The sequence below is a fragment of the Ostrea edulis genome, chromosome 6, assembly GCF_947568905.1.
Source record: "Ostrea edulis chromosome 6, xbOstEdul1.1, whole genome shotgun sequence".
Taxonomy (NCBI): Eukaryota; Metazoa; Mollusca; class Bivalvia; order Ostreida; family Ostreidae; genus Ostrea; species Ostrea edulis.
The window spans coordinates 2,529,547-2,550,080 of record NC_079169.1 but is presented as its reverse complement, the minus strand read 5'-3'; the positions used below and the strand labels follow the sequence as shown (position 1 = coordinate 2,550,080).

Here is a 20,534-nt window from a genome sequence, read left to right as displayed (position 1 = left end):
TCAAAATCAGTGTGCCATAAACGGTCTAACAATCGAAATGAAACACGTCAGACAGCATTTGACCCAATGATAGGTTGTATTGGCAAACTAGATCGTTATAACGACCATATAATTTGCGGAATGCTGACTTTAATCGAGACTGTTGAAATCCCTGCACTATTAACTTGATTGTCAGTAGCTTCTTGAATATTATCAGGATTTAGTAATTACTGAATTATCAGGACCTGGAATAACTGAATTATCAAGAACTGGTAACTACTGAATTATCAAGAACTGATAATTACTGAATTATCAAGAGCTGGTAATAAATTAATTACCAAGACCTGGTAACTACTGAATTATCACGACCTGGTAATTACTGAATTATCAAGACCGGATAATTATTGAATTATCAAGAACTGGTAATTACTGAATTATCAAGAACTGGTAATTACTGAATTATCAAGACCTGGTAATTACTGAATTATCAAGACCTGGTAATTACTGAATTATCACGACCTGGTAATTACTGAATTATCAGGAACTGGTAATTACTGAATTATCAAGAGCTGGTATAATTACTGAATTATCAGGAGCTGGTAATTGGGATGGACATACAAGCAAGACTACCAGGTAGATGTATTTTAAATTTCTTTCATTTACGTACAGCTCCATGGTGATGTGTTCACAATCCTTGACTTTTATTTTGATATCTAAAATGTTTGGGTACATTTTACATTTAAAAAAAACCCCGTAAATAACAACACCGGAAGATATTTAGCTAGAAAATTACATATTTTTTCACTTATTAATTTCAAAACGTGTATGAAAGTTTTATCCATTTGGACACGTAATCGAGAATGTTCAAGTTCAAATCGTGAGTGCATTGTTTTGATGGTAATATAATATACACATTGTCTATTACACATGCGTTTAAACAATGACATCCTGTGTACTTGTCCGCCTGCGCTAGATATAAATAATTAATGTTCTGTTAACTAGGCGATCAAGAGAATATATCAGATTTATTTTTAAATGTTTCAGACGCGGAAGACGGAACTGTTATCGCACATGACCCGTTTAAACCCGGCGAGGGAGACGTACGGTACAGACGGGGGAAGCATGGTCTGGTTCGTGGTGCTCGGAATAATATGCAGTTTAACCGTAGCGTTTATCATGTAAGTAAACAAATTCACGTCGGAATAATATGCAGTTTAACCGTAGCGTTTATCATGTAAGTAAACAAATTCACTTCGGAATAATATGCAGTTTAACCGTAGCGTTTATCATGTAAGTAAAAAAAAATTCACTTCGGAATAATATGCAGTTTAACTGTAGCGTTTATCATGTAAGTTAAAAAAAAATCACTTTCAACAAGAACGTTATTTTCAGAGCTAGCAATTTTCGAATACATGTGTATTCATTGTAATATAATATTGCTGAAGATATTTGTTTTGGCTCATAATTATAAAAGTTTAAATTATTTATGTGCATATATCCAGACTTTCAGAAATATATTTCTTGAACATGTACATGGTTTATGGAACCCGCTGTACTAGTTCACTATATCTTTAGTATAATGTAAGCAGAAAGTATTCTTGTATATATCATATGAGTGTATTTCAAAAATCAGTTCAATTCAGTTAGCACTGACAACACAGTAAGATTCTTCAAAAGCCAAGAGATTAATTATTCTAATGTTGAGAACAGAATATGATAATGCTACATTTAGATTATTGTGAAAGACATGAATAGATGACAGCTGTTGGGACACGAGCAGGACGACACGGGGGAATCTTAAACAGTTTTAAATCAGAACATCATTATTTATATAAGGTCAAAACATTAGAATACCTGATTAAATGACCATTGAAAATGTTTTCGTAAAACTCTCAGAACCTATAGAAATGGCTTGTGTACAAATGGTACTGAAATATATGCTCTTTATAGAAACATCGATATATTTTTGTATAGAATATTACACTAAATAAGATCATTTCTGATGTATTATGTTAGCGGTAGATCGGACACCTGTTTCGAAATGGTACCTTTAAACCACTCCATAATCGGAAAAAATAACATTTTACAAGGAATTTGAAAATGTCAAAATCTTTCCACCTTTCTAAACACAGTTTTTAAGGTTCTCAATCGGGACAGGATTAGATACGATGACAAGATGCCCATGTAATTCTATACGGCTCCTTTCAATGAATGAATACTCTATTGTGTGGAGTTTGAAAGAGTACAAAGTAAAAACGTCCCCCCTAAAATTAGAAAGAAAAACAACTTGCACCCTCCTGGGTGAGGTGAAAATTGTCCTGAATACATTTACTGCTAACGAGTATTTATTCACATATTTTGAAGGTTACTTTTGCGTTCCATAAGAACGTGGAGGACGATGAAACAGATGAATCATTAGGGTTTATTTGTTTTACAATGGCCATCCTGCCCTCTCATTAATTTTAATGATCCCTTTAATCATGATTAAATATTCATATATTGTTATCAATGGAAATGCATTATATTAATCTATTAATTAATATTAGTCCAGTGACAATACATCGCTTAATCATTCATTTACAATTCAATTTACCGGAATTGTCAGATCGATGTGGGTGTGTTGAATCACAGAATTGAAGAATTCTGATTAACTGCTGACAGCCACATACATAGTAGTCGTATAATGTGAAAAAAATACCTGTAAAAGATAAAAGAAGTGCAGTGTCAATTATTCGGAAATGAGAGAGAGAGAGAGAGAGAGAGAGAGAGAGAGAGAGAGAGAGAGATAGTTGAACCCACGACCGAGGTTTTCCTTATGATATATATTTTCTTTCCAGAGTGCACTTTCCCAATGTTGATTGATCTGTCAATATTGAGGCGTTGTATAAATATTAATTCGCCTTAGAATTTTTTTTTACCGAGTTCTTTCGTCAAAACACTGGTATTGTTATGCCATTCACGTAATCTTAAGAATAGAGCAAGAGAGTTTAGGAAACGTTTTATAACTTACATAATCTTAAACAATACGTCTACAGATTTTTTGGGATAACACTCCGGGCTTGAACTGAAAATATCCTTCCCATATTGCCCATGTCGCAATTCAAGACCGCATGGTGTAATTGTTCAGCTTTTTACTTAGAAAAAAAAAAAACCCACACAAACAAACACAGGTAGCAGGAAGTGCACAGGTACATATGTAAATCCAATGGCAAAACATTAGACCTACTGCATCTATCTACTCAAGAAGAAATCTCATCTTCCGGGGCAACATTGTGTAACACTAACTATTCAAAATCACAGTCTAAAACTCAAAATATAAAAAAGACAACATTAATATCAAAGGTTTGAAAAGTGAAGGAGAATTTCCCAACAACGGCCTTAATGATGGTTACTAACCCACGCGTACTTGATTCCGTCGTATTTTTCCAGACAACTGATAATGCCTTGCAAACTAGATCTACAAACTCGAAACAGAAAGAATCTAGTTAGTTTATCCGGTGGTTTAAGCACAGCACAATCTAAACACGTAGTCATTGTAAATAATTATAAACAAACACTTCAAGAGGTTTTTATACACCCGTCAAAGACGTATGGCGTCGTCCGTCTGTCTGTCCGTACCTTGTATGCAAAATGATCCGTAAGCTCCAGGATCCTTCAACTTGATACATTTGATTATCATGATGAGAGGAAGATGCCTATATTTTTTGAAGGTCAGAGGTCAAGGTCATAGTATCAGTTAATAGGAAAACCTTGTAGGCAGAATACAGACCGAATTATTGGGATTAGTACCGTCCAACTTGGTACACATACTCCTCATGCCAAACGGAGGAGCCGTTTGTTCTTCAAGATCAGAGGTCAAAGGGCCAATGAAATGGAATTCTAAAAGGGTTTGTCCATAAAAAAAACTTCCTTGCTTCCTTCTGCATTCTAAAATTACAGATGAAAGGTGGAGATAACGAACAGTGATCAATCTCATAACTCCTATAAGCAATACAAAATAGAGAGTTGGTAAACACGGTCGTGAACTTGACCCCTAGTCGTATCTTGACCTATTCAAGACTTGGGCGTTAAAACAGGCAATGCTGCTTTTTTGCCAAATAATCAGTATTCGCGGTTCTTTCGGGGGAAGGATCCTTATTACGGCAGGCGTACTCTCACTGCTACGGCCCTGAGCGCCAGTCATAGGTCTAAAGGGGTATTTCACCAACTGCTAGTGACATTTTGTGTGAGTGAGAAATTCTGGACGTAATACAAAGAAACTGGTTTTCGAGAAGAAATGTTAAACGTTTTTTAAAGTTCTCTTTAATGATATTTTTCTTGAATTCATTTTTAATGTGTAAATTTTATTCACACCAACATACTGGTTGACTCCTGGTTCTCAAAGTTAGATATAACGAATCACTAGAATGGGAGTCTCTATAGTTCTTATTACGTCATGCATGATGTGATGGAGTACCTCTTGTTAGTGTTTGACAGATTACGACATGCATGATGTGAGGGGGTGCCTCTTGTTGTTATTAGATAGATTACGACATGCATGATGTGAGGGAGTGCCTCTTGTGTTAGATAGATTACGACATGCATGATGTGAGGGGGTGCCTCTTGTGTTAGATAGATTACGACATGCATCTTGTGAGGGGTGCCTCTTGTGTTAGATAGATTACGACATGCATGTTGTGAGGGGGTGTCTCTTGTGTTAGATAGATTACGACATGCATGTTGTGAGGGGGTGTCTCTTGTGTTAGATAGATTACGACATGCATGATGTGAGGGGGTGTCTCTTGTGTTAGATAGATTACGACATGCATGATGTGAGGGGGTGTCTCTTGTGTTAGATAGATTACGACATGCATGTTGTGAGGGGTGCCTCTTGTGTTAGATAGATTACGACATGCATGTTGTGAGGGGGTGTCTCTTGTGTTAGATAGATTACGACATGCATGATGTGAGGGGGTGTCTCTTGTTGTTATTAGATAGATTACGACATGCATGATGTGAGGGGGTGTCTCTTGTTGTTATTAGATAGATTACGACATGCATGATGTGAGGGGTGCCTCTTGTGTTAGATAGATTACGACATGCATGTTGTGAGGGGGTGTCTCTTGTGTTAGATAGATTACGACATGCATGTTGTGAGGGGTGCCTCTTGTGTTAGATAGATTACGACATGCATGTTGTGAGGGGGTGTCTCTTGTGTTAGATAGATTACGACATGCATGATGTGAGGGGGTGTCTCTTGTTATTAGATATATTACGACATGCATGATGTGAGGGGGTGTCTCTTGTTGTTATTAGATAGATTACGACATGCATGATGTGAGGGGTGCCTCTTGTGTTAGATAGATTACGACATGCATGTTGTGAGGGGTGCCTCTTGTGTTAGATAGATTACGACATGCATGTTGTGAGGGGTGCCTCTTGTGTTAGACAGATTACGACATGCATGTTGTGGGGGGTGCCTCTTGTTAGTATTAGATATATTACGACATACATGTTGTGAGGGGGTGCCTCTTGTTAGTATTAGATAGATTACGACACGCATATTGTGAGGGGGTGCCTCTTGTGTTAGATAGATTACGACATACATGTTGTGAGGGGGTGCCTCTTGTGTTAGATAGATTACGACACGCATATTGTGAGGGGGTGCCTCTTGTGTTAGATAGATTACGACATGCATGATGTGAGGGGGTGCCTCTTGTGTTAGATAGATTACGACACGCATGACGTGAGGGGTGCCTCTTGTGTTAGATAGATTACGACATGCATGTTGTGAGGGGTGCCTCTTGTGTTAGATAGATTACGACACGCATGTTGTAAGGGGGTGCCTCTTGTTAGTGTTAGATAGATTACGACATGTATGTTGTGAGGGGTGCCTCTTGTTGTTATTAGATAGATTACGACATGCATGATGTGAGGGGGTGTCTCTTGTTAGTGTTAGATAGATTACGACATGCATGTTGTGAGGGGTGCCTCTTGTTGTTATTAGATAGATTACGACATGCATGTTGTGAGGGGGTGCCTCTTGTTGTTATTAGATAGATTACGACATGCATGTTGTGAGGGGGTGCCTCTTGTGTTAGATAGATTACGACATGCATGATGTGAGGGGGTGCCTCTTGTTGTTATTAGATAGATTACGACATGCATGATGTGAGGGGGTGTCTCTTGTTAGTGTTAGATAGATTACGACATGCATGTTGTGAGGGGTGCCTCTTGTTGTTATTAGATAGATTACGACATGCATGTTGTGAGGGGGTGCCTCTTGTTGTTATTAGATAGATTACGACATGCATGTTGTGAGGGGGTGCCTCTTGTGTTAGATAGATTACGACATGCATGTTGTGAGGGGTGCCTCTTGTTGTTATTAGATAGATTACGACATGCATGATGTGAGGGGGTGTCTCTTGTTAGTGTTAGATAGATTACGACATGCATGTTGTGAGGGGTGCCTCTTGTTGTTATTAGATAGATTACGACATGCATGTTGTGAGGGGGTGCCTCTTGTTGTTATTAGATAGATTACGACATGCATGTTGTGAGGGGGTGCCTCTTGTTGTTATTAGATAGATTACGACATGCATGTTGTGAGGGGGTGCCTCTTGTGTTAGATAGATTACGACATGCATGATGTGAGGGGGTGCCTCTTGTGTTAGATAGATTACGACACGCATGTTGTGAGGGGGTGCCTCTTGTGTTAGATAAATTACGACATGCATGTTGTGAGGGGTGCCTCTTGTTAGTATTAGATAGATTACGACATGCATGATGTGAGGGGGTATCTCTTGTGTTAGATAGATTACGACACGCATATTGTGAGGGGGTGCCTCTTGTGTTAGATAGATTACGACATGCATGATGTGAGGGGGTGCCTCTTGTGTTAGATAGATTACGACACGCATATTGCGAGGGGGTGCCTCTTGTGTTAGATAGATTACGACATGCATGATGTGAGGGGGTGCCTCTTGTGTTAGATAGATTACGACACGCATGACGTGAGGGGTGCCTCTTGTGTTAGATAGATTACGACATGCATGTTGTGAGGGGTGCCTCTTGTGTTAGATAGATTACGACATGCATGATGTGAGGGGGTGTCTCTTGTTAGTGTTAGATAGATTACGACATGCATGTTGTGAGGGGGTGCCTCTTGTGTTAGATAGATTACGACATGCATGATGTGAGGGGGTGCCTCTTGTGTTAGATAGATTACGACACGCATGTTGTGAGGGGGTGCCTCTTGTGTTAGATAGATTACGACATGCATGATGTGAGGGGGTGTCTCTTGTTAGTGTTAGATAGATTACGACATGCATGTTGTGAGGGGTGCCTCTTGTTGTTATTAGATAGATTACGACATGCATGTTGTGAGGGGGTGCCTCTTGTTGTTATTAGATAGATTACGACATGCATGTTGTGAGGGGGTGCCTCTTGTGTTAGATAGATTACGACATGCATGATGTGAGGGGGTGCCTCTTGTGTTAGATAGATTACGACACGCATGTTGTGAGGGGGTGCCTCTTGTGTTAGATAGATTACGACATGCATGATGTGAGGGGGTGCCTCTTGTGTTAGATAGATTACGACATGCATGTTGTGAGGGGTGCCTCTTGTTGTTATTAGATAGATTACGACATGCATGTTGTGAGGGGGTGCCTCTTGTTGTTATTAGATAGATTACGACATGCATGTTGTGAGGGGGTGCCTCTTGTGTTAGATAGATTACGACATGCATGATGTGAGGGGGTGCCTCTTGTGTTAGATAGATTACGACACGCATGTTGTGAGGGGGTGCCTCTTGTGTTAGATAGATTACGACATGCATGATGTGAGGGGGTGCCTCTTGTGTTAGATAGATTACGACATGCATGTTGTGAGGGGGTGTCTCATGTTAGTGTTATATATATTTCTCTGAAGAGCAATACGACATGATTCGTCTTGCTTTGTGTAAGTAATTTTCTAAACTTTAAATATTTTCGTTTAAATGATAAAGACTAGATTTTTTTTTTCGTTGGATGGAGGTATATTACACGGAATAATGCAGTTTTCCGTCTCTTTTTCATGTTGTACCTCCATCCAACGAAAAAATAATAGATCCATATTTTAAATCATGATTTAAGACATGAATTTGTGAAAGACATCTTCACTAATTAGAAAATAGAAAAATAAATACCAGGGCAATCTCACTGAAAGTGGCCTAGCATCGCACATCACATTTAAGGGACATGGACACAATTTGAGCTGAAAATTTTCAAATTCTATTTTTTCATTTTTAATGTTTAGAATGCTTAACTAAGTCAATGGTTTTCAAATAGTTGAATGTCAGTTGTATAGGTACATGGGAGATATAGAGCTCACAATTCTCTGTTATGTAAACAAGGCTCGTGCCATGTGTCTGTTTATATAGGTTGAATATACTAGTAAAAGTTTCGTTTAAAGCAGATTTTTTAAATTTAAAAGTTAATTCTGAACACAATTAAATAGTTTCTAGTGTTTGGCACATTTCATTTTGGTTTAAACATGCTATTTTCTATAAAGCAATCTATATGTAAACAAAAACATGGCACGAGCCTTGTTTTCACTACTAAGAATTGTGAGTGCTATATCTCACATATCACTCAACAACTGATATTCAAATTTTGGTTAACCATTAGAAATACATTAGTTAAGCAGTGAAAAATAGTAAAATAAAATTTGAAAATTTTCAGCTCAAATCGTGTCCATGCCCCTTTAATGTGATGTGCGATGCTAGGCCACTTTCAGTGAGATTGCCCTGGTATTTATTATGAATTTATCAGTAAAGGGTATGAAAACATATATGATAGGAATAAAGGTAGATTATTTAAAATTGCTTTTCAGTTTCAGCAGGAGAAGACACACTGTATTTAAGCGACTTAATATCCCTGGTCCAGAACCCAGCACGTTTTTGGGAATCATTCCTTTGATCAAGGAGAAGGTAAATTTCTAACTGTGTATAAGGGTATACACGGCATATTCTTTGATGTGTTAATAGATTCAGTTTTATTTTACATCGAGTTCGTGAATAGTATATGTTAAAATTTGAAAACTTAGACCTTCTAGGATTGTAAAATATTTGCGGACTTCGATGGTTTATACTATATAACTCAGTATTAATACCCCCACCCCTATTTAGTATGTGGTCATTTATACTATATAACTCAGTATTAATACCCCCACCCCTATTTAGTGTGTGGTCATTTATACTATATAACTCAGTATTAATACCCCCACCCCTATTTAGTGTGTGGTCATTCATCCGTATGTCAGTTTTTGTGCTGGTAATTGTTTATTTGATGTAAAGAGGATTGGATAAACTTTACACAAATTTTATTTATATTGCTCGTTCTGGAAAACTTTAAACACATCCCTTCCTAGTTATGGACGACAATGTAGATCTTTAATATATTGACCGTGTTGATCTTTAATATATTGACCGTGTAGATCTTTAATATATTGACCGTGTTGAGCTTTAATATATTGACCGTGTTGAGCTTTAATATATTGACCGTGTTGAGCTTTAATATATTGACCGTGTAGATCTTTAGTATATTGACCTTGTAGATCTTTAATATATTGACGGTGTTGAGCTTTAATATATTGACCGTGTTGAGCTTTAATATATTGACCGTGTTGAGCTTTAATATATTGACCATGTTGAGCTTTAGTATATTGACCGTGTTGAGCTTTAGTATATTGACCGTGTAGATCTTTAATATATTGACCGTGTTGAGCTTTAATATATTGACCGTGTAGATCTTTAATATATTGACCGTGTTGAGCTTTCAATTGTTTTCTCTTTGTATTAAAGGGAATCGCAAAAACAGATTTGGAGTTGGTGTCAAAATATGGAAAAATTGTCGGGTAAGTGCAGATCTACAGACCATGAATTTAACGCTACAATCACCTGAATCCTCACTAGTTATTTGTTAATGAGGCATGTCATCAGATGTATATACCGATTATTCAGTCTACAATAATGAAACATTTCCCCCTTTTTATTTTCAAAATATGTGGGTGAAATAATAAATCATGGCATTTGAGCTATCAAAAAATGAGTTTAATGTCCTACAAAATCTGATTTCGATCAATGGCCACTGATGACAACTAGAAATATGATATTTTACACGAGCAGTGAAACTCGCTTGAAATCTGAGTATTATTTGTGTCACCTTATAAAAGTGATAAGCTGCTGTCTGTCTTACGAGTGCTCCCTCGGTTAGTAACCCGCTTTATCGCAATTCACCTTTGAATTAGAACGCTTTACCCGATATAGTATTGCGTTGTGTGACGACACAATTGAATGAGACGATTGAACAATTTGAATGACATATTTGATGTAATACAGCAAGAGTTTTCATTGGCCAATTACAGCCCGCCCACTTTCCCGAGCGGATTCAGTGTAACTGGAGAAATGTACATAGCTCTCTGGAAAGATCCACCTCTTATAAAAACCTTCGATTTACGGGTCACAAAAAGCTGAGGACGGTTGAGGCCTGAAATCGGTGTATTCTTGTGTTGCTGTCTCACAAACTCAATATAAAAAAATCTTAACATATTTTCCTACTATATACTTGCGTCCAAACATACCTTCAAATATTCATTAAAGCCACACAACACCCGAAAACTCGCAGCTTCAAATGGTTTCGTTTGTTGACGTAGGCTCCGTGTTAGGTAGCTGGTCAATTTGAACTCTTGCTTATTGGTACAGTGTATCTATTCATAAAATCGGTTGTAAGTTATGTATTCGCTCTTCATTTATTATCAACACGAATAATTAATAGAAATTAAAACATTTTTGTACTAGTTTTTGTAAAGGTAAAATAAGCTCTAGATGAACGAAAATGCTACATAAGGACATTAGATGGAGACCGGCCGGCGCGGCCGCTCATGACTAATGAAAGCCGCACTGCCGTGAGTTTAACTATTTCAATAATTATCATTTAATAGGACTGGGGTGGTATATTATTTAAACAATTTAGCTAGAATATGTGTGGGGTATTAGTACACATCTAGACGCTATTGTGCCAATATGGAAATGAACTGGGATTCGAATTGACTGGCTACCTAACATACGTCTACGAACGAAATCATCAAAAACTGTGATCCGAGTTTTTGGGTCGTATGGGGCTTTAATAAATATTTGAAGGTATGTTTGGACACAAGTATAGTAGGAAAATATGTTAGGATTTTTTTTTATGTTAAATTTATGAGACAACAACACAAGAATATAACTTTTTCTCTTTCTTCCTTTGAAGTTTTTTTTTTTCTTTTCAATCTAGAATCTGGGCGTCATGTTTTCAAATGCTGACTACTCCCGTATAAGGGAATTTGGGCGGACTTATACATATGAACCAATGAGAGTTTCTGTTGCATTTCGCAATTGTATTACAAACAGATTAAATTGTGTCGTCACACAACGCAATGCTATATCGGCCAAAGCGTTCTAATTCAAAGGTGAATTGCGATAATGATTAGATGATGTGGTGAATAAAATTCCTTGTCACGAACGTTCATTGAAATTGTTTGTACCAGAAATGATATCTATTTCAGGGTTTACGTGGGTCACAGACCGGTTTTACTTACCAGCGATGCTAGCTTTATACAACAAGTCTGCGTTAAGAAGTTTAACTGCTTCAAGAACAGAGTGGTAGGTTGTTGTGCAATAGAACAGATTGTGTAAAATTTATTGTTTCGCGTCCCGTCAAGAATTTTGCACTCATATTAAGACGTCAGTAGCTTTAGGGAAAGTACCACAAATTTAGATCTATACTTACCGCGCTGGGCCGCAGCAGAGAGGTGTTTTTTTATCACGTCAACACCTGCCGCGACACAGGACCTCCGTTTTAAAGTAATATTCGAAATACCTGTGATTCTCACTTTTAAGGAGGTATGCTACACCAGAGAAAATTGATATTGATGAAAAGTAGAGGATATGTACAACAATATTTTGAAATTGAAAACTTTCAGATTTACTTTATTTAGTCAAAAAATGCAGTTTTAGTTGAAAGCAATCTGAGGAAACTTAAAAAAAAACACCCCAAAACCCTGGACTCGAACGCGCGATCTACAGTTCAGCAGTCCACTTGCTAACCTACTGATCCACTCAGCTTGGCGATATTTTTTAATGAATAGACAAATATTGCTAATATTTATATTTTCATCCATGTGTTAAAAGGAAGTCAGCCATTATGACGATGTAGAGTACCTCCTTAAATGCCGAGCGTTTGACGAAGGCGCAATCTCTACCTATATTTACGTCTCAGGTTTGACGCGGCCATGGCACGAGTGAGGTTTGAACTCATGACCTCCCGGTTACGAAACGAACGCTCTGCCACTGAGCTACCTTGACCGCTTATTGTGTAAGAGAATTACCAATATCTAGACATCATCACCTTAAGGTGAAGTGGTAAAACTTTTTTTTATTTATGCATGGCGCTGAAGTCTGTAGCAGTGTGGGTTTCATATCGTGCAAACACCAAGTTTGACATAAGACCTCCTTTTGAAGGTCGAATGATTTGAACATATTTCATTATCCGGATTTTACAACAAAAGAATTGGACACAAGTTCTTAAAACTGAGAACGCCCTCTCCGAATCCGAAAGACCCATGACTTTCACTTCTAATGGCGGGTGACGGTGAAGGAAAAGTCACCACCCACGTTAAACGTCTTAAATTTTTAAAACTCGACTCCGGGATCGAGATTGACGTTGACAAAAAAATTTATAAGGGACGTCAGTGCCAACAAGTAAATTATCAGATGGACCAAAGGTTAGTGGGCTTATTAAAATAGCTTGATTGCCTAATGAAGTTATAGATATCTGGGAGTAATTTAAGATGTGGTAGAAGTGAAGATAACGAACAATCTCATAATTCCTAAGAAGAATACAGAATTAAGAGTAGAGCAAACCCGGACCCCTGGATATACCAGAGGTGGGATCAGGTGCCAAGGAGCAGTAAGCACCCCCTGATGGCCTGTCATATACCCTCCCTCAGCCCCATATCTTGATAAGGTAAATGGAGTAATCCGTAGTTAAAATCAGTGTATAAAGAATGGCTTAACAATTGGTATGAAACATGTCAGACAGCATTAGACCTACTGTAACGACCACAGAATTTGCGAAATGCTGACTTTAAAGGAGAGTGTTGAAACCCCTGTACCATTCAGAGTCAGCTTCAGGTTCTATAGATACAGTATAGTAAATTCATTTATCAGAGATTGCAGTCTCAATCAGAATGTCCCAAAAATAAGTTTCTTAGGAAACTTCATGAGTATAGGTAATTTAGGTATAACAATTGGTTTCATCTAATGTAGTTCTACAGAAAGTCAAAATGAGTGACCTCTGTATACTGTATATTTTAGTAGCGATGAACCGCATCCACATCAAGTTTCCAGGTTAGAATAGGTTCTCAGTACCCCTTGCCTGTCGTAAGAGGCGACTAAATGGAGCGGTCCTTCAGACCACGATAACCGAGGTCCCGTGCCACCGCAGGTGTGTCACGATAAAGATCACCCCCTGCCCCCTGCTCAAAGGCCGTAAGCGCCGAGCATTGGGGGAAATTTTGTAGCCCTTCGCAATGCTGACGTCTCCATATAAGTGAAAAATTCTCGAGAGGGACGTTAAACAATATACAATCAATTACATCCAATTTATATATGTACTGCGTTTTTACGAATATATTGCAGTATGTATGTATGTATTTATTAACACAGCACTTGATATCGGATATTGTGCATTTGTATTCAAGTAACACTATTCGCATAGGTACATATATAAGTTTTATGTTAAACTATGGGAAGATAACTGAAGACCTTTTTTTCTACGTTCAAGCCGGTAATTATAATTCTGAAGTGAAATGTGTCCGGTAATTATAATTCTGAAGTGAAATGTGTCCGGTAATTATAATTCTAAAGTGAAATGTGTCCGGTAATTATAATTCTGAAGTGAAATGTGTCCGGTAATTATGAAATATGTCCGGTAATTATAATTCTGAAGTGAACTGTGTCCGGTAATTATAATTCTAAGGTCAAGTGTGTCCGGTAATTATAATTCTAAAATTAACTGTGTGCACCAGGGTTCCTCAGTCGCAATATCCACGCTCACCTTAACCTGAACTGTATGGACGGAAGATTTGTCTTTAATATATAATTCAATATATGTACCTAATCCCACCTCTGTTTTTTCCAGGGGTCCGTGTTTGCCCAACTCTCTATTTTGTGTTCCTTAAAGGAGTTATGCGATTTATTACTGTTCGTTATCTTCACCTTTCATTGTAATATTTGCGATTTTTTAATGAATGATTTATGGTTCAGCTGTAAATACATTTCTCAGACTGAGTGTGGATATCAGACGTGTCTCTACAGTTTCTTTTCTCTAGAGGAACGTGAATTCCTTGCATACTGAATCCATTTTTGTTTTCATTATTTTAGAGTATTATGAATTTAGGATGCACCTTGCAGTCGGCTGTTGCTTTGACTAAAGACGAGCATTGGGAAATCCTCCGCAGAAGATTGGCGCCATTGTTTTGTCCCGGGAAACTCCAAAAGTCAGGTGTAAGTATTTCAGAATGCATGTACTGTTTCATTCTCTACCCAGAGTTCCGTGCGCTACTCGCACTACCCCTCTGTCAATGGCTTTTTACAGAAATCTTGTAAAAGCTTCTAATATCAAGCATTCATGTTTTCGACTAAATATTTAGTCATATTATGAAATGATTTGGATGCAATTAAATTGATGCTTATTGTAAATTGTTTAAAATTGCTGCTTTCTGATCCTAAATTTAGGATTAAGTTCGTAATATACGTATGAATATAGGAAATTCACGTGATGGAGATTTAAATGTAAACATGAAATGAAAAGCAAGAAAGGCTGTAAAAATACGATAAAACTTGTAAAATAAGAGACAAACAGCTAAACGGTAAATATGTACTTATTTAAGTGCCAGTGGGCTATGAAAAGAGCCTGATGTATCACCTGTTGCCAGAACTTTTAAAGGGAAAGGAAATAAGAATGACTGTTTATAGCATGTGATTACTATAGCGTTCTGTTAGACGTTTGGTTGCGTTTTGAAATATTGGAGAAACGTCGACATTCCTAAAATTGAATTTCTAGGTCAACGTTGTTATAACGTTCTTGTAACGCTTGGGTAACGCTCACCCAACGTTCACACAGTGTCAGGCGACGTTTGTGGTCGAAAATGGCAGCAGAACCTAGCGTTCTCAGCGCTTTGATAGCGTTCTCATAGCGTTTGGGTAGCGTCTGCCTAGCGGTTCATTGTTTATTCCAGCGTCTAGCCAACGTTCTCCATGTTTGCCCAGCGTCTAGCCAACGTTCTCGACGTTTGCCCTGCGTTTAGCCGACGTTCTCGACGTTTCCACACCGTCTGCCTAGCGTTCCTGTAACGTTTCACCAACCTCCGGCCAATGCCAACTGCAGGAGATTGTTGTGATGCATGAGAGCAGCAACAGCATACTGGTGTTTATCTTGGTCTGTCATTCTTCTGAGGTCTTCACTCTGTGGAAGTTCCAACAGGGCGGTGGCCTCTGCAAACCCCTTTATATCTGGCTAGTGGTCAGTAGGTTACAGGCGCGTTACAAGGACATTACATGGACGTTACACAGAAGCTGTAAAATTCAGAACGCTGACAGACGTTAGGAAGACGTTGAAAGAGCGTTACATGAGCGTTAAGAACGCTCGGTGAATGCTCTCGAACGCTGCGAAACGTTGGCGACACGCTGGACAGACGTTCGACGGACGTTACACAGGCGTTACGCAAGCGCTTGCCACGCGCCGAACACTCGACCCTGATGGGCGGCGTCCGCCTAGCGTCCATGGAACGTCCTAACTTTCGAGTAACACCCATCAACGTTCGTCTAATGTTCCTCTAACGCGTAAGTAGCGTTTTGATAGAACGACGTTAATTTTTGTGCACACCCAAAAATATTTTTCACCCTCAGCGTTTGCTGACGTCCCTCGACGTTCCCAAACGTTTGCCGACGCTCGTCTAGCTTTTTTGTAACTTGTTTCTAACGTTCTCGACGTTCCTTTGCGTTTCGCAACACGTTACTCGAACGCTGGTGAGAACATCATAATGTGACAGGGCCTTTAGTAGATGAAATTTCAAAAGTTGTAAGAATTTAATGGCAATACACCTGTATGTGTGTATTTGGAAGCTATTGTGTGGATTTTCCGAACTTCTGAGTATTTTTATATATAACATTACACTCCGAAAGGATAAATATATCCAGATATGTTTACAGTCTATGTACAGCTTTAAACCTAGTCGTCTTTATTTTCACGGTTTCTCTTCTAAATATGAATCATTTCATGTTATGAAATGTCCAGTCTATATCTACTCTATGACTAAGTTATGTTTGGTACGGTTTTATTTTAACTTTGACTTATACGATGAAAATAGCGAACATTTTACGGCAGCGAAGATGAGACTGTGTAAGGTTCTGGTCAAATCAAATGTTGATAGAAAACATCTGTATTACTGAAGATTGATTTAAATTCCGAACGGAATGTTATGACAAGAGTATGATACTCTTGCCGAATGTTTATCTAATCCCCCATAAGCCGACCGCGCACTGTTCCACATTTCGACCTATCACTTTAAAATAATAATGTGTTTTTAATGGGAGTTTGATCATGACCTGATAAAATTACATCCACCCCTTTTGAAAATACGAGACATTTCGTTCACTCTGACCAGAGACAGTGATATGGGGTGCATTCATTATGAAATTACAGCTATTTGTCATTATTTACTTAAAAACGAATTGGTATGGTTTTTTGATCCTGTTGTGCTCTATATTCATACTTTAACATTCTTTACTACTCACCTTGTGCTATATACTGCAAGTGTAATAATATTTTAATGACACACAGTATTTACATAGGTATTTTTATGTCGTCACAGTCGTTAATATGCACTTTGTGCTTCTATATTCATGCAAATGGTGCATGTACTGTATCTGACCACAAGTAAGTCTTCATTCATTTGTTCTCTATATCTCTAACTAAAAATGACTTTTTGAAAGAAAGAAAAAAAAAAACCCCACCCAATTTATTGGAACGTTATTTGTAGTATCTTTCATTGATATAATATCATGAAATGCATTATTGTTTGTAGTTTCTTCCCATGATTTCAAAATAATTTTATCTGTAGGCGTTGCTGTGATATCACATGTCAAATGAAAATTTTACGGCACAAATGTGAAGAAATTATATTATTTTGGGGTTAAAAATTTTGCCTTGATGCTTTCATAAAATATTCTCATTGATCATGGTATAACAATTTGCATAACATCACAGGAAAAGAAAATTGGAATAATTTTGCATAAGACAAAAAAAATATGAAAATTGGTAGTTAATTGACTGCGCAATACGTTTTTATAATCAAAGTACTGAAAGTACTGATGGGAGTTGATTTTTGTAGGTTTGCACCAAATGCTTCTGAGATTAAGAATTATCTTTAGAAAAATCATTAAAGAATTGAAAAGTATCCTCAAAAGTAATAAACTTATCCATAAATGTATGTTGTGTCTCTATAACTACCAAAGCGCAATTATCCATGTCTACATACATGTTTATACACTGGTAAGTTAACACCTTGTCTGGATTGTAATCTACTATAATTCCAACATATCATATACATTTACTCTTAGAATTGCTCATTTTGTCAAAATATGTCTGACACTACATTAATATTCGAACACAATTTTTGTTGTTGAAAAACTCCATACACAATTTAATAATTCTTGAGTTTGTGTTAATTTTAACTGAATTTTGTTTCTACAATTCCTCTTTAAAATGGAGGAAATGATTGACATGGGTGATGACTTATACAACTAAACTTATTCACATATGCATTGCTTAAGTGAAAGAACTTGTACTTACCTCGGATATTTACTTATTTTTTATCTTTAAAATTGATCCCGTGGAGATCCGGGTTAGAATATATCCTCAGTACCCCTTCCTTGTCGTAAAAGACGATTAAATGGGGGTGATCCTTCGGATGAGACCGCAAAAACTGGACCTCGTGTCATAGCGGGTGTAGTACGATAAAGATCCCTCGCTGCTCAAAGGCCATAAGCGCCGAGCATAGACCTAAATTTTGCAGACCTTCACTGGAAATGATGGCGTCTCCATATGAGTGAAATATTCTTGAGAGAGACGTTAAACAATATTCAATCAATCAATCTTAAAATTGTCTATGATCTTACTTAAATTTGAAATTCATTTCCCAGAGCTCTATGCAAATCATTTAGGAAAATCCCCACGACAGTAACTTCGTAAGTATCAACAATTGATATTAAGATATCTACAATTTATTCAATCTCCAAAAATAGTGATAAGATCTTAATTTTGCACATCATTTGAAAAGGCGAAGATAACAAACAGTGATCAATCTCATAACTCCTATAAGGAGTACAAAATTAAGAGCTGGGTAAACACGTAGCCCTGTACATATCAAAGGTTGGATCAGGCTCCAAGAAGGATTAAGCATCCCCTGTCAACCGGTCACACCCGCGGTGAGCTTAATATCTTGATAAGATAAACGTACAGGTGCTAGTGTACTTCATGTTCCCTTCCCTCCTTGTATTTTTAATGCTATTTCGGGTGTATTTCTGATAAAATATCAAACTTTAGAGTGTTTTTATTTAAATGGAATACACAAATCTCGCATAGAAATCGTTTTTTTTTTTTTTTTTTTTTTTTTAAAAAAAAAATGTAACATCACCGATTATAATATATGAGCAAGGCGGGCAATACAGCCGCCGATAATTTGACAAAAAATGTACTTCGCTGAAAACCCCTATTAAAAAAGCAGCAATAATGCACCTCCCAACTGAAAAGTACGGTCATTCTAAATCTGCTGATGATTCTTGGATTAAATGTATCGCTATTTGGTACGCATTGATTTCTTCAGGCCGCTCAATTTCATCGTTTTGACCTCACCTTCTATAAAGAACGGAAGATGAGATGCTGAGATATTTCTGTCCCAGCCCACAATTAATTTTTAGAACGAAAAAACCAAAGGCGAGGTATTCTCTTACCTCTTTCGTGAATTGTTGATGGTATTTGCAATTGGAAGACCTCATCTCGGGTCAAATGGTTTACTGCGACAATATATTTTCATCTATTTAATTCGTAGAAATAATTCAGTTTGTATTTCAAGATGTGACTATAGTAAAACTAAATTTTAACTAAACTTTAAGTATATGATGCATACAGTTATGAGGCTTTATCATCTTATCATTCAGCATGATGAACAGTATATCAAGAAACCCGTGGTTTGTTTTACTCCCTCTCTTAAATTGAGTATTTTTTACTAAAACGTAATGGGTTGAACTTCGTGTATAAATAATGAAGATTACGTGAATCAACAGAGAAGTGCATATAAAATGTGAGTGTGATTAATTCTACACAATGACATAGTTTGCCCATATAACATATTCTTGGGTCAAATGCTGTATGACGTGTTTCATCCGGAATGGCCGTTCGTGGTACACTGATTTTGACTATGGATTAATCTGTTTACCTGGTCAAGACATAGGGCTTGCAGCGGGTGTGACCGGTCGACAGGGGATGCTTACTCCTCCTAGGCACTTGATCCCACCTCTAGTATATACAACGGTCCGTGTGTGCCCAACTCTCTATTTTGTATTGCTTATAGGAGTTATGAAATTGATCACTGTTCTTTATTTTCACCTTTATAGGAGATAATTATGCGATTGATCACTGTTCGTTATCTTCACCTTTATAGGAGTTGTGAGATTGATCACTGTTCGTTATCTTCACCTTTATAGGAGTTATGAGATTGATCACTGTTCGTTATCTTCACCTTTATAGGAGTTATGAGATTGATCACTGTTCGTTATCTTCACCCTTCACCATCGTACCCAATACTCCTTTACCTTGGATAAGCTAAATTAATCTAATTTCTTTTGTAGGTATTAGCCATTATAACTGAATCTGCCCAAGAATTGGTAGATCATGTGAAGGAATCGTTAACTGCTAATAAAAATGGCTTTGATTTCTATAAGTGAGTATTTCTGAAATATGCATTGCCGTTGTCATCGATCTTGTTATTAAACAATATAATTAAGAAATACGGTTACTTGGCTGAATATTTGGACTGACGCCTTCACCGAATCTCGGAGCAGTCCTTCATATTTCTTGTCTGAAAATTTACTTTCAGTTTCGGCCGGTTCTAGCAATTAAAGTGAACTTAGGTGACACCGCTGTATGCTTCAAATAGGTTACTTGACTATCAGACCAAATCTGTATCACTATTAATGTTGCCTTGTTTTTTAGTTCACCTGAACCGAAGGTTCAAGTGAGCTATTCTGATCACATTTTGTCTGGCGTCCGTCTGTCTGTCTGTCCGTCTGTCTGTCCGTCCGTCCGTCCGTCTGTCTGTCTGTCCGTCTGTCTGTCTGTCTGTAAACTTTTCACATTTTCGACTTCTTCTCCAGAACCACTGGGCCAATTTCAACCTAACTTGACCAAAAGCATCCTTGGGTAAAGGGCTTT

The 20,534-nt window shown here is 37.5% G+C and overlaps 1 protein-coding gene across 2 annotated transcripts in view; it reads left to right on the top strand.

Moving 5' to 3' along the window:
• The first annotated feature begins 789 nt into the window (after positions 1 to 789).
• LOC125645775 (cytochrome P450 3A13-like) overlaps positions 790 to 20,534 on the top strand; it is a 27,546-nt gene continuing 7,801 nt past the window's right edge. The window contains exons 1-7 of one of the 2 annotated variants that reach the window (XM_048871593.2): positions 790 to 856; positions 1,024 to 1,213; positions 8,833 to 8,929; positions 9,803 to 9,855; positions 11,545 to 11,641; positions 14,423 to 14,545; positions 19,952 to 20,043. In XM_048871593.2, coding sequence (XP_048727550.1) covers positions 805 to 856; positions 1,024 to 1,213; positions 8,833 to 8,929; positions 9,803 to 9,855; positions 11,545 to 11,641; positions 14,423 to 14,545; positions 19,952 to 20,043 — 704 coding nt within the window. In that variant the 5' untranslated portion in view covers positions 790 to 804. Of the gene's footprint in view, positions 857 to 1,014; positions 1,214 to 8,832; positions 8,930 to 9,802; positions 9,856 to 11,544; positions 11,642 to 14,422; positions 14,546 to 19,951; positions 20,044 to 20,534 lie in introns of those variants that run through there. The other variant, XM_048871594.2, reaches the window with a different exon arrangement.